The sequence below is a fragment of the Hyperolius riggenbachi genome, chromosome 7 (assembly GCF_040937935.1).
Source record: "Hyperolius riggenbachi isolate aHypRig1 chromosome 7, aHypRig1.pri, whole genome shotgun sequence".
Lineage (NCBI taxonomy): Eukaryota > Metazoa > Chordata > Amphibia > Anura > Hyperoliidae > Hyperolius > Hyperolius riggenbachi.
The window spans coordinates 291,191,546-291,213,196 of record NC_090652.1 but is presented as its reverse complement, the minus strand read 5'-3'; the positions used below and the strand labels follow the sequence as shown (position 1 = coordinate 291,213,196).

The 21,651-nt window shown below is 41.9% G+C and overlaps 2 protein-coding genes across 3 annotated transcripts in view; one reads left to right on the top strand and one right to left on the bottom strand.

Annotated features, from left to right (window-relative positions):
• The window catches only part of CCNT2 (cyclin T2), a 79,597-nt gene extending 76,388 nt beyond the window's left edge, over nucleotides 1–3,209 (top strand). For both annotated transcript variants that reach the window (XM_068245935.1, XM_068245934.1), the window contains exon 11: nucleotides 754–3,209. The gene's annotated coding sequence lies outside the window, so the exon portion shown is untranslated. The remainder of the gene's footprint in view (nucleotides 1–753) is intronic.
• The window catches only part of MAP3K19 (mitogen-activated protein kinase kinase kinase 19), a 61,867-nt gene that overhangs the window by 20,027 nt on the left and 20,189 nt on the right, over nucleotides 1–21,651 (bottom strand). Inside the window, exons 7-11 of the mRNA XM_068245931.1 lie at nucleotides 19,348–19,408; nucleotides 17,784–17,844; nucleotides 16,905–17,158; nucleotides 15,933–15,967; nucleotides 11,534–13,741 (exon numbers count right to left, since the gene is read on the bottom strand). Of these exons, the coding sequence (XP_068102032.1) occupies nucleotides 11,534–13,741; nucleotides 15,933–15,967; nucleotides 16,905–17,158; nucleotides 17,784–17,844; nucleotides 19,348–19,408 (2,619 nt within the window). The remainder of the gene's footprint in view (nucleotides 1–11,533; nucleotides 13,742–15,932; nucleotides 15,968–16,904; nucleotides 17,159–17,783; nucleotides 17,845–19,347; nucleotides 19,409–21,651) is intronic.

Genomic DNA, 21,651 nt, shown 5'->3' with positions numbered 1-21,651 from the left:
GCTAGGATCTAATTACTTTATTTTCTATGCTTTGTAAGCGGGAAAAAAAATGAAAAAAATACTTTCTACAATTCCACCGCCTATAGTTTTAAACTACACAATGCTACTGTAGATAAAACCCACACATTTTATTTGTCCTGGCTATCAACATTTTTTTAAAATTTTGTTCCTAGTACAATGTATGTGACAATAATATTTGAAAATAAGTGCATTTTTCTGTTTTTTGCCTTCTCACCGGTAAGAGTTGAACTCACCAAGGGCTTCTAATGGTCCCCCGCAGACGTCCTGTGCCCGCACAGCCACTCACCGATGCTCAGGTCCCCAACTCGGGTTCACTTCTGGAATTTCAGACTTTAAAGTCAGAAAACCACTGTGCCTGCACGGCAGTGTCCTCTCTCCCGCTGACGTCACCAGGAGTGTATTGCGCAATCCCAGTACCCAGGTGAGTGGCTGCGCGGGCACAGGACATCTGCGGGGGACCATTAGAACCCCCAGGTAAGTTCAATTTTTTCCCCCCTACCAGCCCTACAGTAGTCCTTTACTGGGGGTACATCTGGCTACTATTGAGGCTATACTGGAGAGGGGGCTTATACCTGAGTCAATCCCTTTTTCTTGTTTTCTTAGGGAAAAGTGGGTACCTTGGCTTATAGGGTACACAAATGGTTTTTTTGTTGTTGTTGTTTTTTTTTTAATCCATGGTTTAGTAATGCATTATAAGGTGTTGTTAAAATATGCCATTTCTTATCTCCTCAGCTCTCTGGTGAAGAAACCCACAATGGCCGTAAAGACACTCCATACCTGATGGGGGAGGGAAGCAAAAGCCCAGGGGGCGCTATCTCAGGACAGGAAGCAGCGATCGCTGCGCGAGACTTTACAGGACGACACAGCGCGCTCTGATAATCTGATCATTCCTGCTGAAGTTTTAATTTCAGTTTTTGATTTTTATCACGAGACTGAAGTCCAAAGATGGAAACCTTATATTACTATTTATTTTTATGTGTTTTGACAGTTCTTGAAGCAGCAACCTTCAGTACGAACTGCATTACTTTAATGTGTGATCTAGCTTACACACGGATTTCAGGCTGTAAAGCAGGGCAGTGAAGCACAAGTTTGTAAAAGTATGTAACTCCATCTAAACTTTTTGGAGAGGAGGAGGAGAAGGCCTCTCCCAGTTGGGTTCATTTGGCAGAATTGAGAGTACCTCTGGCTGGAGACGCATGGAAATATGGAACAAAACATTGGCCGTTTTTCTCTTTAAAGTGGGATTTTACCCCCGAAACAATAAATTCCGAAACTACTCTTAGGTACATAAAAGAACATTTGAAAGCCTTTACAAGCATTCCCTGTGTGTAAAAAAACGTTTACTTTCACTGAAGAGAGCAGTACAAGATAGCTAATTGGCAAATGTAATCTTTGCCAGCTGAAGCTCTCTGAGGCATGTGCCTTCACTCTGCCCTGCTTCTTTGAAATGATTTGGCTGTTGCCATGGTGATGCGTCAGTTCAGCAGAGGGAGGAGGGAGCAGAATCAAGACACAGGCAGAGAATGTCTCCTGGCCTGGAATGATTACATTTGTCAGTTATCCAGAGATGAGCATGCTTCTTCTGTTCGCTGCAGTAAAAGTTTTTACATACAAGGAATGCTTGAAAATGCTTTCAAATATTATTTTATGTAACTAAAAGTAGTTAATAACATTTTTGCTTTGGGAGTATAATCCCTCTCTTTTATGCATTTAACAGAACATTACTTTAAATCAAGTATGCATAATTTATGAAAAAAGTTGCAGGGTTTTTTGTTTTTCACAAAATGAAATGGAAAATGTCTGACGCCAATTCATAGATCAACATTTCCCCAAGCAACTTTCAGCTACCAACACTCTTCCTCCACGCCGACTCCCTGCCAATCTGAAACCCTTCCCCTTCAGTCACATGGGCATGCAGAGGCAGAGTGTGATTGCTCTGTTGGTTAAGGCCACACCTCCCTGCTGTCTGACAACCTTCACATTTTGTAGGCGTGGCTTCAGACTCTGGAGAAAAGGAGGAATCAGACAGCTGGGAGTTGCTGAGGATGGAAATGAGAATGTATCATTTGGTGCATAATTGTCTTTTATTTAGCAATACCCGCAACTTCATTCATAAATCTTTTTATACATAAGTAATATACTATAATGTTCTATTAAAGGACCACTATTTGGAAAATTTGTAAGATTTAAAATCTTTACATGTAAAATGTACATTTCTGAGTGAAATACATGATAGATTACTTTTACCTATGTTGCTGTCACTTCCAGTAAGCAGTACAAATCTGACATGTTTTGGACTAGTTTATCTCTGAGTGATTCTCAGCATTTCTTTTAGTCCTTTTACAAATGCACTCTCTGTTAACGGGGTCCACTCCAGCAAAATCTGACAGAACCGACAGGTTTTGGACTAGTCCATTTCCTCCTGGGGGATTCTCAGGGTTTTCTTTGTCAACAGCATTTTCTGAATGGTAGTTGCCAAGTCTGACAAAATAGTGTGCAAGTGAGTAGGGAGGCTGGCTGGCATCTTACTATTTTAGCTGTTAAACTGCCATTCAGAAAAATGTTTTTGACAACAAAGAAACCCCATGAGGAGATGGACTACCTAGTCCAAAACCTATTGGTTCTGTCAGATTTTAACTAATACTTTTTTCACTGGAGTGGTCCTTTTATGGACCTATACAAAGATAACAGCCAGCCTCCCTATTTGTTTGCATTCTGTTTTGGCAGTTGGACTGGGCAAGTGCCATTCAGCAAAATATAAAATGTACATTTTATACATATTTAAAACTGTACAGGTTTTGTGATGGTGGTCCTTTTTAACGTACCCTTGACCTGGTCCCATATCCCCCCCCCATACTTTAAATATTGATTTATTTCTGGTGCTCAGCACGCAGCAGCACCCTTACCCCTCCAGCGCCCCCTGTGGCCCCCGTTCTAGTGTCAATTATGGGCGGGGAGGAAGTGGCAGTTTTTCCTCTCCTCTGTACGTCCTTAACTCCGCCCCCTCCACTTGCAGCTTTAGGTCCCTATATGATTCACTGCACATAGTGCGCAGGGTAGCTGCGCTGTGTGTGGGCTTGTAGTAGTAATTAAGGTTGGAAGGATATCCGACCTGAATTATCACAAGCCTGCACACAGCGCAGCTCCCCTGTGTGCTGTGAATCATAAAGCGGAACTAAAACTGCGAGTGGAGGGGGCAGAATTATGGACGGGCAGAGGGGAGAGAGAACTGCCACTACTTCCCCGCCCATATTCAACCAGCTCAGCCGAAGACTACAACTGAGCAGAATGGGGGCTGAAGGGGGGGGGGAAGGATCATGTTGTGACATAGTCACAACACCAATAATAAAACACTATTAAAAAGTTTAAAGGGAGAGGGGGGGGGGGGGGCTGGGTTAGAGGTATTTTAAAGGACCACTATTGCGAAAATTGTAACATTTAACATACATGTGAACACATAAGGAGTACAATTCTTCCAGAGTAAAATGCCATAAATGAATGTTCTCCTATGTTGCTGTCACTTACAGTAGTTAGTAGAAATCTGACAGAACTGACAGGTTTTGGACTAGTCCATCTCTTCAAGGGGGATTCTCAGCATGGCCTTTATTCTTTAGAACGACACTCCCTGAAAAGGATCTATACAAAGATGCTGTCCAGCTTCCCTGCTCACTTTTTTGGCAGTTGGACAGAGCAACTGGCAATCACCAAGTGCTTTAGAAAACCTTGAAAATCCCCCATAAGATGGGCTAGTCCTCAACCTGTCAGTTCTGTCAGTTTTACTACCTACTGTAAGTGACAGCACCATAGGAGAACATTCATTTATGGCTTATTTTACGCTGGAAGAAATGTACTTCTTATTTTCACATGTATTTTAAATTTTACGATTTTTGCGTTAGTGGTCCTTTAAATGCATAAAAAAAAAAAAGTTCCTGAATGTGTTTAAATTTCTCTTCATCCGTGCAGAAGCCTGGAGTTCTATCCTTTTCAGATTTTTGCTTTTTTTCCATGCTGGCTATTTGGATAAGCGTGAGTGCTTTGCCTGTGCTGCAGACTTTCGAGAGTCACTGGATCTCACAGGTGTCAGCGACATTGAAAATTTGGAAGCCTCTTTTAGATATTTCTGACTTGCATGCGGGTAGAAGGTGAAGAAGTCCTCCTATTTGCAGACTTGTCTGTTTCACTTGCCCTGCCTTTACAATGTAACGTTTGTCTAATGGTGGCCATACATGGTACAATTTTTTTCATACAATCTTACCATTTCTATGTAGTATAAATTAAGTGAATATACTGAAAGGATAATTTAGGCAGTTCCCTTATATTACATAGAAATGGTAAAATTGTATGAAAAAAATGTACCATGTATGGCCATCATAACAAGCAACATTACCTTTCAAGAATTCTAGACAATTTCTAGCATGCTCTGTATGCGGGTATCTTGCATTGCATCCTGGGACTTGTTGTTCATTTGCTACAGGTTGCAAGTAGGGATGATCAATGAGATGTAAATATTTCCAATTCCATGCAAGATTATGTCAATTTTTAAGCAACTATATGCAGCTTGAAAATGGACCAATCAATTTAAACCTGGGTGGGACTTGATTGGTGCATTTTCCAAGCTGCACATATTTGCATACAAATGTACATAATCTTGCATGAACTCGGAGATATTTGCATCTCACTGATCATCCCTAGTTGCACGGTGTCCGATCCTACTTGGTGAATGTATATAGTAGGTTATGTTGCACGGTTAAGCTGAAATGTGTATTATAATTCTGCGGTGCTGGCAGCATGTTGACTGAATGGACACCGCGGCAGTTTTGTGAAAACTGTCCAGCCCAAAAACAGGTGCCCGTTAAACGATCTAATTTCCTGAATAACTGACCATCCAATTGTTGCGATCGATCAGAAACCATCGTTTGGGCCCGGCAAGGGAGGGGATAATGATGAGCAATCCAACCAAACTAAAATAGTCGTATTGAGGGAACGATCGTTCAACGTTGATCGGCATCCAGTCGATGGTATGGGAAATTGTACCATTAATGGGCACCTTCATACTGAGTATGACTGATGGGGTATAAGTCATGCAGTTCGTGTTAATACTAAAGGCAACCAGATATGACCAGTGACTCTATGGCACGGAGTGTGCGGCGGCAGACTGGTCTTCAGGACCGGATTTGGACATTTTACTGCCCAAGGCCCACTGTCACCAGCCCCGTCCTTGGAGGGAGCACAGGATGGGGGGGGGGGGGGGGGAGGGGGCGGAGCACAGGACCAGCAAGGCAGACACAGACTGGGTTTGTGACTGCTGCGGTTTACATGTTTGGCAGTTTAACTGCCTTAGTGTGCCAGCCCACTGCCCGCCCTTTCTTCCTGGTGCCCTAGGCCATGGTCTTTGTGGCCCTGCCTCAAATCCAGCCATGCTGATCTTAGGAGTGAACAATGGATTGGACAGGTTTCAAAACCTTGTCTGAGTTTTTTTTTCCTCTTGAGATAAACTAGCTGAAGGTCCAGAGCAGAATCATCCACAAGGCAACCTAGGCAATAGCCTAGGGCCCAGCGGGTGTCAGGGGGCCCAATTACCACTTTCTCTGACTCTTTTCCTATCTTAGATTACCAAAAGGAGGAGCCAAAGCTACTCATGCTCAAAGCTACGAAAATTCTATTCATAATTATTTGAAATTGTGTATCTGTTAAAGCGGAACTGAAGATAGATTTAAAACAAACTGTTTCACTTACCTGGGGCTTCTGCAAGCCCCCAGCAGCTGTCCTTTCCCGCGCCGGTCCTCCACGAGCCTCCGTTCTCCCGCCGCCAGCTACTTTCAGGTTTCACCAACTGGCCACTGCGCCTGCGTGCCTCTGGCCACTCGTATCCTTCTTCCCGTTCTGGTCTGCAATATCGCTATTGCAGACGGGACTGGACTCGACTTACATGTCGAGGAACGGAGCAGCGGCGGGAGAACGGAGGCTCGTGGAGTGGAGGACTGGCACAGGACAAGACGGCTGCTGGGGGCTTGCAGAACCAGGTAAGTGAAACCGTTAACTTTAATCGGAACTAAAGATAGATTTAAAATAATCTAAAATGACAGTTCTGCCAGGTCAGGATAATTGTTGGAGTAGTATAAAGAAGAAAAAAAAGCATTGCCCATCTTGGTGCCTGCCTACATTGTTAATTTAGACGTTCGTCTGATGGGAATCTTGATCTCGTAATTCATGGCAACTTCCTGGTAAAGGAGGCGAAACTGCAAGTGTAATATTTGTTTTTGGCTTTGATTTATTGATAGGAGTAAATGGGGGTGGAGGAGATTTCCGATGGTCACTTTAAGCGGTGCCATTGCCAGGCATAAACTGTGGCCTAATAGGAACCTGTCATTTTTGTTTTGTTTTTTTTCTTTTTACTGAAATGCTCCATAAAATTTGCTGCAATGTATGGTTTGAAAAAAAGATATATATTCTTTAGCATGTAAAAAATTTTTTGTACATATTTTCTTAAGATGATTGTACACCTGCTCTGAGTTAATCAGTTGACAAGTTGCCACAGGGAAGTTGCTGATTGGTTGTCCTGGCTGGTAACCAGGCAAGATGACCAATTGCAGCTTGAAGGCGGACGGACTCTGCAGCAAGGTATAAAACCTACGCTAAAAGATATGGTACTGGAAATGTTTTGGTAGAGCAAATATACTAACATCTGTTGGCATATTTTAATCTTGTGTCTTGTCTTATTTATTTTTTTTACAATTGTTTGAATGTTTTTGTTTTAAAACCTTAGGGCCTGTACACACTGAAAATCGCCACGCTCAATCGCAATGCAATTTTAAAATTGCATATGGTGCGATTTTAAAATCGCATGCTTGCATTTTTGCAATGCGCTTGCGTTTTTGCTTGCGTAGTGATTGGCTAAAAAGTCCTTCAACATGGAAATGTCCTGGGATTTGACCTAAAAAAAAAAAAACAAAAAAAATGCCATTGCATCACATTTTTGTGTGCTATTTTTCAAAAACGGCGCTCAAAAATGCTTCTGTCACTATAAAATTGCACCATGCCACTGTGTACGGTTCAAGGTTTTCATTATTTTTTAAAAAGGGTTTCTCAATTTAAAAAAAATGCATGCAATTATAAAAATGCAACGCAGCCAGTGTCTACAGATTCTTAGGACCGGTTTTCACTAGGTGCGAATTTGTGCATTTTTTTTTTTCCTCTCAAATTCGCAGATGGACTTGCAATGGACTGGTTTCCATTAGAGGTGGAAATTGGGGAAATAAAAAAAAAAAGACAAAGGGGTTGCTACTTTTCAGACGCCGCATGCTGTACGACGTGTGCTATCAATGACAATAGGACTTCCTACTTAAAGGGGAACTGAAGAGAAAGGTATATAGAGGCTGCCATGTTTATTTCATTTAAGAAATAGCAGTTGCCTGGCTGTCCTGCTGATCCTCTGCCTCTAATACTATTAGCCATGGCCCCTGAACAAGCATGCAGCAGATCAGGTGTTTCTGACTGTAAAGTCAGATCTGACAAGATTAGCTGCATGCCTGTTTCTGGTGTTATTCAGATACTACTGCAGAGAAATAGACCAGCAGGGCTGCCAGGCAACTGGTATTGATTAAAAGGAAATAAATATGGCAGCCTCCGTATACCTCTTACTTCAGTTCCCCTTTAATTTAACCACTTAAGCCCAACTGGACAAGATTTCTCGTCCAGTTGGGCTGCGCGCACTCCCGCGGGTCGCGCGTGCTCCTGCGGGCCCCCCCCGTGCGCGCCCCCGCTGCCGCCCGTTAGCCCACCGATCAGTGAAAGGGATTATAAATCCCTTTCGCTGATCGGACCCCCCCCCGGAGAAAAGCCGACAGCATCTCTTCAGACGCTGCGGCTTTTCTGAGCTCTGGGCTCCTTTCTTCTGCCTGGGAGCGAGATCGATCGCTCCCAGGACTTTTTGATTCTGGCCATCTTGTGGCCAAATGGCAAATTGCACCTAAAAAGAAAAAAAATTACAAATAAACATATAAATATATTAAAAAAAAACCCTGTTTACCTCCCACACCAAAAAATACCCACATACAAGTTTAGATTAAAAAAAAAAAAAAAAATTACAATAAAAAAAAACCAAAAACATAAATAGTTACCTAAGGGTCTGAACTTTTTAAATATGCATGTCAAAGGAGTATATCAATATGATTTAATAAATTATGGGCTTCTAAACAGTGATGGACGCAAAACGGAAAAAATGCACCTTTATTTCCAAATAAAATATTGTCGCCATACATTGTGATAGGGACATAATTTTAACGGTGAAATACCCGGGGCATATGGGCAAATACAATACGTGAGTTTTAATTATGGAGGCATGTATTATTTTAAAACTATAATGGCTGAAAACTGAGAAATAATGAATTTTTTCCATTTTTTTCTTATTCTTCCTGTTAAAATGCATTTACAGTAAAGTGGCTCTTAGCAAAATATACCACCCACAGAAAGCCTAATTGGTGGCGGAAAAAACAAGATATAGATCAATTAATTGTGATGAGTAGTGATAAAGTTATTGGCAAATGAATGGGGGGTGAAAGTTGCCCGGATGTAAAAAAATTTCAACCCTTCGGGCTTAAGTGGTTAAAAAAAAAAAAAAAATGGACCAAGAAAAATGTTTGGGGGTGTGCATATAAAAACCACGTATGCGTATGCGCATTCGCATAAGATATTGCATACGAAAGGTGCATGCTTCTTATGGAAACTTAACCTTGAGCTGCATGCATACGAGGCATGTTGCCCTTCTGGGATTGGGATGCCGATTCCTAAGCCGATGTTGCAGGGCTGAGTCTGTACAGACGTGATGATAGCCTGCCGGCTAGAGATGTTCTCTGTTGCTCTGTTTTACCCTGCTGATTGCTGCCTGAGGAATTGGGTGGCATCGGGCTGCTGTACACCAATGGTGGGCCGAACTTTCGCAATTCACACATCGTAATCGTAATGTGAAATTTCAGAGAAAATCGTAATTTCGTATGTAATAGTAATAATTCATACTTTCACGTAATTTCGTGCCGACTTTGGAGGTTAATAGCAAAGCCCCCATACATGCTATTGACACCAAAATTGCTACATATGTTAAGGATAATACAATAGTGGGTACAGGTCAAAAAAAGAATTTTTCAGAAAGACCTTGTATTTGTTTTTGAGAAAATCTATTTTAAAAATGCAAAGAAAAATGGGTTTTAAACCGTCATTTTTCAGAGTTTAAAAACCATTTTATTTTTTGCATTTTTACAATCTATTTTTCTCAAACTACAAGGTCTTTTTGGAAAATTCTTTTTTGACCTGTACCCACTATTCTCCTTAACATATGTAGCGATTGTGGTGTCACTAGGATGTATTGGGGCTTTGCTAATCCCTGCCGCCATGAAATTACGTGAAAATTACGCAAAATAACAAATGTACAAATCGTAATTGCGTATAGACGTAATTGCGAAGTAATTGTAATTAGCTGATTACGATCCTCACTACTGTACACGCCCTAGATTCTCGTCAGAGGCCGTCGTTTTCGGTCATCTTTGTCAAGTGTCATCTAGCGTGTGTGCGAGGCTCTGGTCCAGGACACGCGGTCAAATTTTATATTGAAAAAAAAAATTCAGTTCGGCAGTATTAAAGTTTTGATTGCAAGCTGGCGGTCTGATTCTGAGTGGGAGGGCTGATGAGTAGGAAATGGTCAATGACATGCAAATAGTTCTAATTTTTAAGCTGCATGAAATTGTATACAGAATTTGCATAATTCTGCATAATCATGGCATTATTGGCAGCTCATAGACAAGGCATGGGCAAACTTGGCCCTCTAGCTGTTAAGGAACTGCAAATCCCACAATGCATTTGCCTTTGAGTCATGACTGTGGCTGTCAGACCCCTGCAATGCATTGTGGGACTTGTAGCTCCTCAACAGCTGGAGGGCCAAATTTGCCCATGCCTGTCATAGACCATACCTACTGATGACCCAGGCAGACCCCTGGCAGAAGTCAATAGTCTTCCAAGACCATTGGTATATTAACCAGTACTACAGTGCAAGTCAGGTGACTGCTTCTTTACATGAAATTACAGTATGTGTTTTTGTTTTTTTTTAGTTTTCTTCACTACCAAAGCTGTCAGTTAAAGGGGAACTTCAGCCTAAATAAACAGTCATTAAATTACATTAGTTATGTTAATTAAAATAGATGGGTAATATAATCTCTTACCCACACTGTTTTAAAAGAACAGGCAAATGTTTGTGATTTCATGGGGGCAGCCATCTTTTTGGTTTAAAGGAGGTGACAGGGAGCATGAGACAGTTCCAACTATCCCGTGTCCTGATCACTCCCCCCAGCTGTGCGTGCTAGGTTTCGAATCTCAAATTAAAAAACTAATTTGTGCCAAAACAGCAGAGCATCATCAGAAATCCCATCATGCTTTGCACAGCTTCAGGGGAAAATGCCTGGGCAGATTTCTTCATTGCATCTAAAAATGAGGCTTAGGTTAATGGGGCAATTTCCCTTCTAACTCACCAAAGAGGTGAGAGGACTACAACCTTCTCAATGACAAAGTATTTATATGAGCTCTCCCTCACCAAAAATGGCCAATTAAGGGAACTAAAAATTCCAACTAATGTGGAAAAGTAATGCAAATTGTACGCTGCTTGGAATTTGGCCAGTTGCCAAAATTGACAGCTTGCAGAGGCGCTAAAATTTGTAGCATCTCACCGACCTACTTTAGACCTCACTAATGGGTAGATAGCGTTAAAAGGTCCTGATTGACGCTGGCTTTTTGCACTTTCAAGTGTGAATGGGGCCAAACACCTGATTTGAAGTATAGTCCTATCTCGGAGGAAGGGAATGTTAGTAGTGGGGGGGGGGGGGGGGGGAAACGCATGAAGGGATGTTTGAAATTTGCTTACAAGCAACTTTACAGTGCTTCTGACAAATACAAATATTTGTGTGAAGGGGTACTTTAGAATAATACCCAAAATGGGGCCTACTTGACACACAGTGATTTTTAAAGTAAACCTGAGAGGGGGGGGGGGGGAACAAGAGGAATTTTACTTGCCTGGGGCTTCTTCCAGCCCGCTGTAGTCTGTCAGTCCCCTCAGTGTCCTCCCGATCCGAGCGGTCAACTTTGCTGCTGTAGCCAGATTATGTTTGCAACCCATGGACTACTGCACATGTAATGTTCTGGGCTGAATGCCTCCTCAATCGCGTTCCTATGGTCAGGAGCGTTCTGCACATGCACAGTTGCAAGTATGTACGGACAGTGCATGCACAGAACACTCCCGTTCTGGAATACAAAAATGTGTCCAATTGAAGATACCTTATTTTTTCTAAACTATTCACTTTTAGAAAAGTGAGTAGTATTTTGTTTTCTTCCTTTTTGTAAAAGTGAATAGTTTGCAAATGAATGAGTCTCAGACTAAGGAAGCATCTTGCTCTGTATTTTGAGACCCATAGTGTGAAAAAATACCTTATTTTTTCATAACTTTTACTCTTAGTACTAAATTTGTTTATACCTGCGTTAGACTTGAGTGCAGTCCAGGCTCTTCAGCTTCTTCTCCTTGATCAAGACTCGTGTTTCCAGGGCTGTCTTGATGACCTATTACCGTTTTACAGTTGTTGGACTCTTCATCAAGCTGTATCAGGTTTTTAGTTAGAGAGTTTAACATGTCCGTCAGCTGATCGCTCTCAAGCACATCCTTAATAGTTGTGGGAATTGAGTGCGTATGTTGAGTGTCGTGCTCTGTTTCACACTCTCCCATCAGAATCTCTTTCTTATGATTTTCATAATTTTGTTTGGACAGCAGGCTGATCCAGGCTGCTTCTTCTAGTGATTGCTGAGCTTTGTCTGAAGTCCTATCTGCTTCAGAGACCTCTTGAGGATTTTGCGTTAAACCTGTTGCTTCTGGTATCTGGAAATATTTCCGTCTGTGGTTGCTTTTGCTGGGATATGAACACTCTGCGCTATCCTTTGTTCTGTTTTCTGTAGTCTTGGCAGGGTGAAGACGCTCCTGTTTAAAATGATCAATATTAGCTTCTACAAGGTTTTGAAGCTGTTTAATGAGGGATAGATGAGATGATTCTTCAGTATTTACAGAGTTTTCTAAAGTGGCTTCTTTGATTATGGATAAGTTTGCAGAAAACTGTTGGTCTAGTTCCATTATGCCATTTACCATACAGTCTTTGTTACGTTGGCTGATACATCCCTCTTGCTTTGGAGCTTTTATTTCCCAGTTGGTGCCAGATATGATGACCACATTTTCCTCTGTCTTCTCTGAAATGACTTCCACATCCAACAGTTTTGTTGCAGAGTTCTTTCGTGGACGATTTGTTGCAGATAGCTTCTTCCTGCTTCTGGATTTTGTTTTTTTGGCCGCTCTTGCACTGCTTTCTCGGGAAGAACCTGACCGAATGCTCTTGGAGGAGAAACTTCTTCTAGATGAAGCAGAACCAGTTTCTTTATGGCCTTTAGTGATGTCACTAGAACTATTAATGTAAGCTGGAGTCTCAAACATTTGGTAGATCCCTGGGCCGCTGTCTTGTGGCTTTATCTCAACAAACATATCGCTGTAATGAATGTCTTGAAAATCCTGTGCCGTTTTTGCTCGTGGAGGCATGGTTGGATTAATGGGAGAGTTTAACCTCTTCTTTGTGTAGAGGGATAGCTGGGTTTGTGAACGGGAACTGCTTCTTTCTGCACTGTTAGGCTTACTGATGCTGGCTTTCCTTGACGCTTTTGAGGGTGAAGGTGCAGAAGAACATACCAAAGCAGGTAGAGGTACGCACTTTATACATTTTCCATTGCTAATGGAAAGAGGCTTTGAATACTTGGTGGTAGGGACAGGAGCTGAGTTTATTCTTAACACTTTGTTTTTTTTACTTCGCTTTTCTTTTTGAGCAATGATGTTAAAACTATGACTGGCATTGTGCATTGAAATGCTCGTATTTGGCTTCCTTTTGGCAAGAAAAGGTTTTGGTGGGGGGCAATGCAGTTCTTGGTTTGAATCGGAGAATGTGATGTGAACAAATGGCAAGTAACTTAACCTGGGAGTTCTTGGGGAATTAATTTTGATGGACTCTATAAGTTTAGTAACATGTTCTAGCTTATGATCGCTTTGAGGGCTTTGGAAGTTGTCTTCCGTTGTTGTGAGAGTCTTTCTACTGTGTGACAAGTTGGTCTCGAGTTCCTGTGGCTCCTTGGCACCATTTATGGACAATGCATTTTCTTCATTGTGATTAGTCGTATTTTTTACCGTGGCCTCTTGACTCTCTTGTACTGGCAATGGTTCACTTTCTGTCTCTTCACGGTTGCCTCCAAGAGTCTTGTTAACCTGCTGTTCAGGAATCTCATTGCAGCAGATGTGAGGTAGTCTGACACTTTCACAGTTTGAGTTTCCTTGTTTTTTACGTCTTCCAGATCCCAGCCCAATGCTCAGCTGAGCACATCTTGATGATAGATCACCCATGAGATTGTCTGTTCTTTCATCAGTGCTTTCTAAACTGATTAAGCTGATCTGAACAAGATCTTTAGATAAGACCACGTCTTCAGAAGTTTCTATGGACTTCCTTGGACTGTCTTCCCCACAAGCTGTCCCATCAACTCTCGATTTATCAGACGCATCTGAGTTAGTGGTTTGTTTTCCTATGTTGTTTCTTGACATTATCAGAGGCCGTAACCTGAAGGATTTAGGAGATCGAGGGGAATAACTTATTGGAGGAAAAGTCTGAAATACAAAAAAAAAAAAAAAAAAGTTACACTTATATTGTATTAGCTATGTTTGTGTAGGAACCATACTTTAAAGAATAAATCCATTTTAGTATGAAAGTTTATAGTATACATATGATCACTGTACATGTTTTTTTTTTTATTTATTAAACCTACTGAAAACCATTGCAATATACAGATTTTCCAGAATTTTCACCTGTATGCATCTTTTGGTCCAGAAATCTCTATAAAGTAAGGAATACAGATTCTCCCAGGATCGGATTTACCATAAGGCACTGTAGGCATGTGCCAACTGGCGTCTGATAATGGAAAGGCGGCTCACTCCCTTCCCTTAGTGCCTCCTTCCCTATGCAGAGCGTAAATGAGCGGTTACTCACCCTGCTCTCGGCATTCCACTGACTAAATCTCCCTCCCGTCAGGGGCACCACTAGCTACTTAATACTGAAGGTACCCCTGGCTACTGAATACGAAGTTGCACCTGTAGCTACCTATGCCAGGCAAGGAAGAAGTGACAGCTGTGCCAGCACACTTGTGGTGCAGTTTGGTGGGTGTTTGTAGAAGCCAGGATATCTGTGCCTATAGGCTCCTGTGAGGTAAATCTGGGCCTGGTTTCTCCCACTCGTTCTCTGGTTTTACTACGACGCCTTCATTCCACAGTAATGCTAGGTACACACCATACAATTTCCTGTTAGATTTACCTGCCAGATCGATTATTTCCAACATGTACGATCTGAATATTGATCAATTTTTTTTTTCTGCTTTCGTAAAAAGATAAAAAAATACTATTGAAAAACTATCGAAAAATCGATTGGAATTCAGATCGGATATGTTGGAAATAATCGATCTGGTGGGTAAATCTAACAGAAAATTGTATAGTGTGTACCTAGCATAAGGAATAATCATTCAGATCTGGTCATGCTGGAATCTATTGAAGGCTGATCGAACTGCAGCATTGCACTGTTCAATGGAATGTAAACACTATGTACTGTCGTCCAATGCTGCTTCTGCTCTGCTCCCAATTGACCTCGATCTTCCATCCTGCCTGATCGGTACGTTCAATTAATCTTTGGTCATATTTGACCAAAGTGGATATTTTGGAAGAATCTATTCCCAGAAGATCGATTGACTGCCAGGAATTTAATTGGTAAATCAACAGGTGTATGGGCACTTTTACACTTTACTTGGAATGCTGGACGTAATAATTTTTTGTGTGTGTTGCAAATCATAAGCTCTATGAGCATTACATGATTTGATGGATGTTTTAAAAAAAAAAAAAAAAAAACAGCAAGTTCAACTCCACTTTAATGCGGTTTTACTGACCAGCAGAAAAACTCAAAAACTTCACATATATGTCAATCTGCTGTATGGGCTGGTTCACACTTAAAGGGCCTCTGTCGTGAAAATCTTAAAATGTATGTAAACATATACAATTAAGAAGTATGTTTCTTCCAGAGTAAAATGAGCCATAAATTACTTTTCTCCTATGTTGCTGTCACTTACAGTGGGTTGTAGAAATCTGACAGAAGCGACAGGTTTTGGACTAGCCCATCTCCTCATGGGGGGGTTCACAGGGATTTTTCTTTTCAAAATGCACTTAGTGAATGGCAGTTACTCTGTCCAATTGCCAAGAAAGTGTACGGTGAGAAGAGCGGCTGGTCAGTACCTTTTGTATACATCTTTTTTCAGGGAGTGCCTTTATAAAGAATAAAGGCCATGCTGACAATCTCCTATGGAGCGATGGACTAGCCCAAAACCTGTCGGTAATGTCAGATTCATACTACTTGCTGTAAGTAACAGCAACATAGGAGAGAAGTAATTTATGGCTCATTTTACTCTGGAAGAAACTTACTACTTATTTGTATGTGGTTTAAATTTTAAGATTTTCACGATGGTTCCTCTTGTGCAGTGCTTTGCTGATCGCTGGTGATCAGCACAGTGCTGCTGCTAATGTATCCCTATGGACACATTCTCACTGCAGCGATTGCCGCATGCAGCGATTTGACAATTGCGCTGTGATTCTCATTCTATTGTACGGGAAGCACAAATTGCGGTAAAACGCAAGATTTTGCTTGACTAATCTCGATCACGAACATGACTCGGTGCTCAATGTGAACCCACCTTATCTCTGGAGCTTTTTTTGAAGCACATCTCTAATTTTATTGTACTATGCATTGATCTGTTTTTCTTACCCTATTGCGTCTAGATGGCTCAGTTGAACTTAATCCTTGAAAACACAAAACAAAGAACAGGTTATGTGTGATTTTGCAACTTTCATAATTAACAGCTAAACTGATCAGAATTTTGTCAGAAATATCGGCTTGTTCAGAGTCTATGGCTAAAAGTATTAGAGGCAGAGAATCAGCATGGCTGCCAGGCAACTGGTATTGCTTAAAGGGAAGGGCCAAGCAGCTTTAAAAAAAATAAAAAAATAAAAAAAAAATTTGCTTACCTGGGGCTTCCTCCAGCCCCTAGCAGCCGCTTTGTCCCTCACTGCAGCTTCGCACTGAGCCACTGGCTCCCAGTCCCCTCCGCTGCAGAATAAATCTTGCAATAGTTGTCCTTTAAATTGGAACTGACCTCTTGCACAGGACAGAAGGAAAACAGAGAGAAATGTACCCTGTATGTATTTAGAGAGTTTGGCGTGTCTAATTCCCCCTTATCTCACCACTGTCATTTGATCTCTTAGCTGTGTCAGCTCAGGAATCTTCTCTGCCACGGCAGAGCAGCTAATTTGTAAACAAAGGATGTTAGCAATAGGTCTGCCTCCATAAAAGCAGGAAGTAGACACACTGCAGATTTAATGTGTGATTTGTATCTGCTGTAACAAATGTTTTTCTATAAAGGTCATTATGCTATTGCGTATTTTTTAAAGCAGAGGAAGTTCTGAGTTTAGGACAGCTTTAAGGGGCTTTTCCTGCCTCTCTCTGTCTCCAAAAATTGAGGGAGAGAGGGTTTATACAATGAGGGGCTTATGGTGCTATCTGATTATCCTTCTAATAAGGGTTGGGTTGCAACAAGAATAGTCTCCCCCCTTCAGGTAGACTGATGGAAGGCTTTCAACACATCTATCATGATGTGTACTTTGTTATTCTAAACACAAGTTCTTTACACAATTATTCTTTAAATAAGATAACTTTCCAAGTACTGTATGTGAAATTTACTTTGCCTGATGTGATCCTTGATATGTGTGATGTTTTGGAGCGGGTCCATCCTTGTCTGTGCTTCAGAGATGCTGGGCTCTGAGTTGGACCCCTGTAGCAGATAACCAAGCCCAAGCCTCCTCAGCCGGCTGTCCTTCTCATCTTTTCTCATCTCTAGAGGTGGCAGAGACAGTTGTCTACTGATGGATGTCCTTAGGGTTGTGTCTTCAGGTGAAGAAACATAGATCTGTTGTCCAGAGCGAACGTTTTTGTTCCTGGAACACAAAGAAATCCACAGAGCACACATTTGACACATGCAGGGGGTAACTGCAGGCTACCATCTTGGCCGCCTTCTAAAAATAATGGCCTGGAACTCTTCTCCCTATCAGCCTGGAGCAGGTATGGTGCTAAGGTGCTCTGGCAAGAACCTAGGATTCAGGCTTGATTATAAGAAGATGCAAAAGAAGAACCTAGGATTCCGGTTTGATTTATGCCCCTTCTTCCAGCCAAAACCTATGGATTTCCCTGTGCTGCAGTGCAAGCTTCTTCCAGCCTACACTTTATCAGTATTCAAAAACAAAGGTAGTTATGCTCCTTGCTGGGAACTATGGTAAATGCAGGGAGGGGTTGGAGAAGGGTGCAGCGGAATGTGGCCAATTTACATGCAGACAATTATTACACCTCTATACCCAAAACTCATGCTCACAACAGACTAGACCACTGCCCATAATAAAAGCAATGGAGAATTGTCAAAATTGAGGCTCTTGGTTGCCCAAAAAGACTGCAGCATATTCTTTACTAGGCCAGTTCACCCTCCTTTAAAAATACTAGTTTGATGACCTAGCATAATCCAGAGAGCAGAGGACAGAACAGACAGCAAGTATTGCACTCAGCAATTACCTTTTTTCCATTGCATCATCCATTTCCAGGTCACGCAGAGAGGCTCCAGCTCCGTCCCACTCTATAAGATCATACAGAACTTATCATTATTATTCTTTAGTGTTTTTGACGATCCCTAAAAAATTTCATGATACATGGTTCAAACAAAGTGTTTGGTGTTTGCTTTTTGCACAGGCAGTAGCTTTATAACTATATACAGATGTTAGATGTAGGCAAGATTTCATTTTTTTTTCTGCTGATTGCATTATTGGTCTACGGCTAATAACTATGGTACACCAACAGCAATTATTTATAGTTGTATTTAGACTGGTATTGAAGCTAGGGATGTACAGTGTGGGATGCTAATAATCTGCATGGACCCCACCCCCGTGAAATAAAAATGCTGAGTGCTGCATTCAGGCCTAGTTTACACCAAAAATTGCTAAGTGCAAATGCTTGGCACTTTTTGTAGCGATTTTAGCAATGGTCTATTTATGCCTAGCAATTTTAGAGCGTTTGCGCTTAGCAATTTTGTAGATCTTACGGCAAAACAGGAAGTACACTTTGACCTGGAAGTGAACAGCTTTTGGCAAAAAAGGCTTTGAAAAGCCTTTCCATTACAGCGAAGCATAATCTCCCTCCAGAATGCTGCAAGACCCTTGTTTTGCATTTGGGAAAATAATCACATCCACTCTGGTGTGTACTAGTCCATAGACATTAGCCAAGTGCTTTTCGAAACTTAAGCGCTCGGAGGAGCTCTTGGTGTGAACCAGCCCTTAAAGAGAGATGTGGGGACCCATTGCTGTCAAAACGTCATTGCAGGAATTGATCTGCCACCATTCATTTTTGAAGTCCTGTCGGGTTGCAGAGGAGTTTGTGCTTGGCAATGAGTAACAACCCAAAATTGAATCCTGTATGGACACCTTTACTCTGCTTTTATATGGGGAGATGTGTGAAGCTGTTGCCACAGTATGATTGGTTTCCCATCCTAACCTACAAAGCTCTCTCCCCTGTACATCTCCTCACTACCAGATTCCAACCCAACCGCAATCGCAGATCTAAAGTGCAATCTTCCTCAAAGCTGTTGTCAGAAATGATCTGCAGCCACCCAGTGCACAAACAGCTAGACAGGTGACCACAGGGCCGGTTCTAGACTGAGGCAAACTGGTGAGGATGCGCCCCAACACCCCCTCCCCCGAAGAGCGGTGGGCAGGGATCACGTGTGTGACGGAATGTTTTTGTTTTTTTTATTGTACAGCGTTGCAATCTAGCGCAACGCTGTACAGGGGACAGCTTATTGACTAAACTGGCCCCTCGGGTGTCTCACAATGTGATCCCCTCTCATAGGCTGATGCCTATAGGAGCTCAATTGCAGTAGTGGACATTGGGAAGACGTGCAATCGAATTGCAGCGTGATTGTGGTCACATTTCTAAGTAGAAAAGAGGAACACATTAGGAAGCTTGTGTCTTATATGCACACAAAAAAATTGAATGACACAGTACAGGAAGCCAAACTAAAGGATTACTTTTTTTTTTCTTCAACAAAATTCAAATACCAGTTTAAAATCTGTATGAACTAACTTGCCTCTCCCAGGATTCAGCATCTTGCTTGTATCTTCACTGAAGACCCCATCATCACACCTCAGCTACAAATGAGGGAAACAGGTTGTGACTGATGTTCAGACATAGTACCCGATGCATGAGACATGAAACGTGCAATAATTAAAGGACAACTGAAGTGAGAGGGATATAGAGGCAGCCTTATTTAATTCCTTTTAAAGGAGAACTGTAGTGAGAAGTACATGGAGGCTGCCATATTGATTTCCTTTTAAGCAATACCAGTTACCTGGCAGCCCTGCTGAGCTATCTGCCTGCAGAATCACACCAGCAACGAGCATGCAGCTAACCTTGTCAGATATGACAAAAATGTCAAACACCTGATCTGCTGCATGCTTGTTCAGGGCCTATGGCTAAAAGTATTAGAGGCAGAGGATCCGCAGGGCTGTCAGGCAACTGGTATTGTTTAAGAGCAGCACGGTGGCGTAGTGGTTAGCTCTCTCGCCTTGCAGCGCTGGGTCCCTGGTTCGAATCCCAGCCAGGGCACTATCTGCAAAGAGTTTGTATGTTCTCTCCGTGTCTGCGTGGGTTTCCTCCGGGCACTCCGGTTTCCTCCCACATTCCAAAAACATACAGATAAGTTAATTGGCTCCCTCTAAAAATTGGCCCTAGACTACAGTACTTACACTACATAATATAGACATATGGCAATGGTAGGGATTAGATTGTGAGCTCCTTTGAGGGACAGTTAGTGACAAGATATATATATATATATATATACACTGTACAGCGCTGCGTAATATGTCGGCGCTATATAAATACTAAATAATAATAATAATAATAAGAGGAAATCCATATGGCAGCCTCTATATACCTCTCACTACAGTTTTCCTTTAAAGGATACCCGAACTGATGTGACATGATGAGCTAGACATATATATGTACAGTGCCTAGCACACAAATAACTATGCTGTGTTCCTTTTTTTTTTTTTTTTTTTTTCTCTGCCTGAAAGAGTTAAATATCAGGTATGTAAGTGGCTGACTCAGTCCTGACTCAGACAGGAAGTGACTACAGTGTGACCCTCACTGATAAGATTTTCCCCTTTTTTATCTCTTTCTTGCTCTCAGAAGCCATTTTCTGCTAGGAAAGTATTTTATAGTTGAAATTTCTTATCAGTGAGAGTCACACTGTAGTCACTTCCTGTCTGAGTCAGGACTGAGTCAGCCACTTACATACCTGATATTTAACTCTTTCAGGCAGAGAAAGAAAAAAAAGAACACAGCATAGTTATTTGTGTGCTAGGCACTGTACATACACATGTCTATCTCATCATGTCACTTCGGGTATCCTTTAAAGAGATGGTTTAGAGATGGTTACCTGGCTGGCAGGGTGTAGACTTCAATTCACCGCCGCAGCGCGCATTCACAGTCTTCGTCGCTCCTGACGATCTCGCCGCTGTCTCCTCACTGTGTCACGTCGCAGCTCATTTGCTCTGCCTGTCTCTATAACTGCAGAGCCATGCGAGTCGGTCAGGAGCCGGTTTTAATTGGCTCCTGGCCCTGTCTTTCAATGTATGCAACTCCCATTGGCTTACATTGATAGACACAGTCAGGAGCCAATGAAAACGACTCCTGACCGGCTCGCATGACTCTACTGTCATAGAGACAGCAGAGTGGGTGGACGGTGGTTACGGTGGGAATATGCAGTGATTAATTGGTATTCCGTAGTTATTGTACCAGCAGTCTCTGATCCTTAAAGTGAACCTCCAGACTAAAAATCTACTTTGCAGCACTGAAAGGCTTGGTGTTTCTTTAACAGTTTCACAGCATCAGAACTTTGTTTGTTTTTCTTACCCAAGCCTCATTTTTAGCTGCACAGACGAAAACTGCCCAGGCATTTTTCCCCTGATGCTGTGCAAAGCATGATGGGATTTTTGATGTTGTTTTTTATTATTTTGAATTTGAGATTTGAAGCCTAGCGTGTGCAGCTGGGAAGGGTAATCAGGACACAGGACAGTTGGAACTGTGTCTCCTGCTCCTTGTCACCTCCTTTAAACCAAAAAGATGGCTGCCCCTATGAGAAAGATGGCTTCCCCCATGAAATCACAAACATTTGCCTGTTCTTTTAAAACAGGGTGAGTAAGAGATTATATTACCTATCTATTTTAATTAACATAACTAATGTAACTTAATGACAGTATGTTTGTTTAGGCTGAAGTTCCCCTTTGAGGGGGCAGAGACCGCTGGTACTTAAGTGGTTAAGTAAATTGGATCTGGCTCATAGCGCTGTTGCAAACCTCTGTCAGGGCCGGCCCTACCATGAAGCTGACGT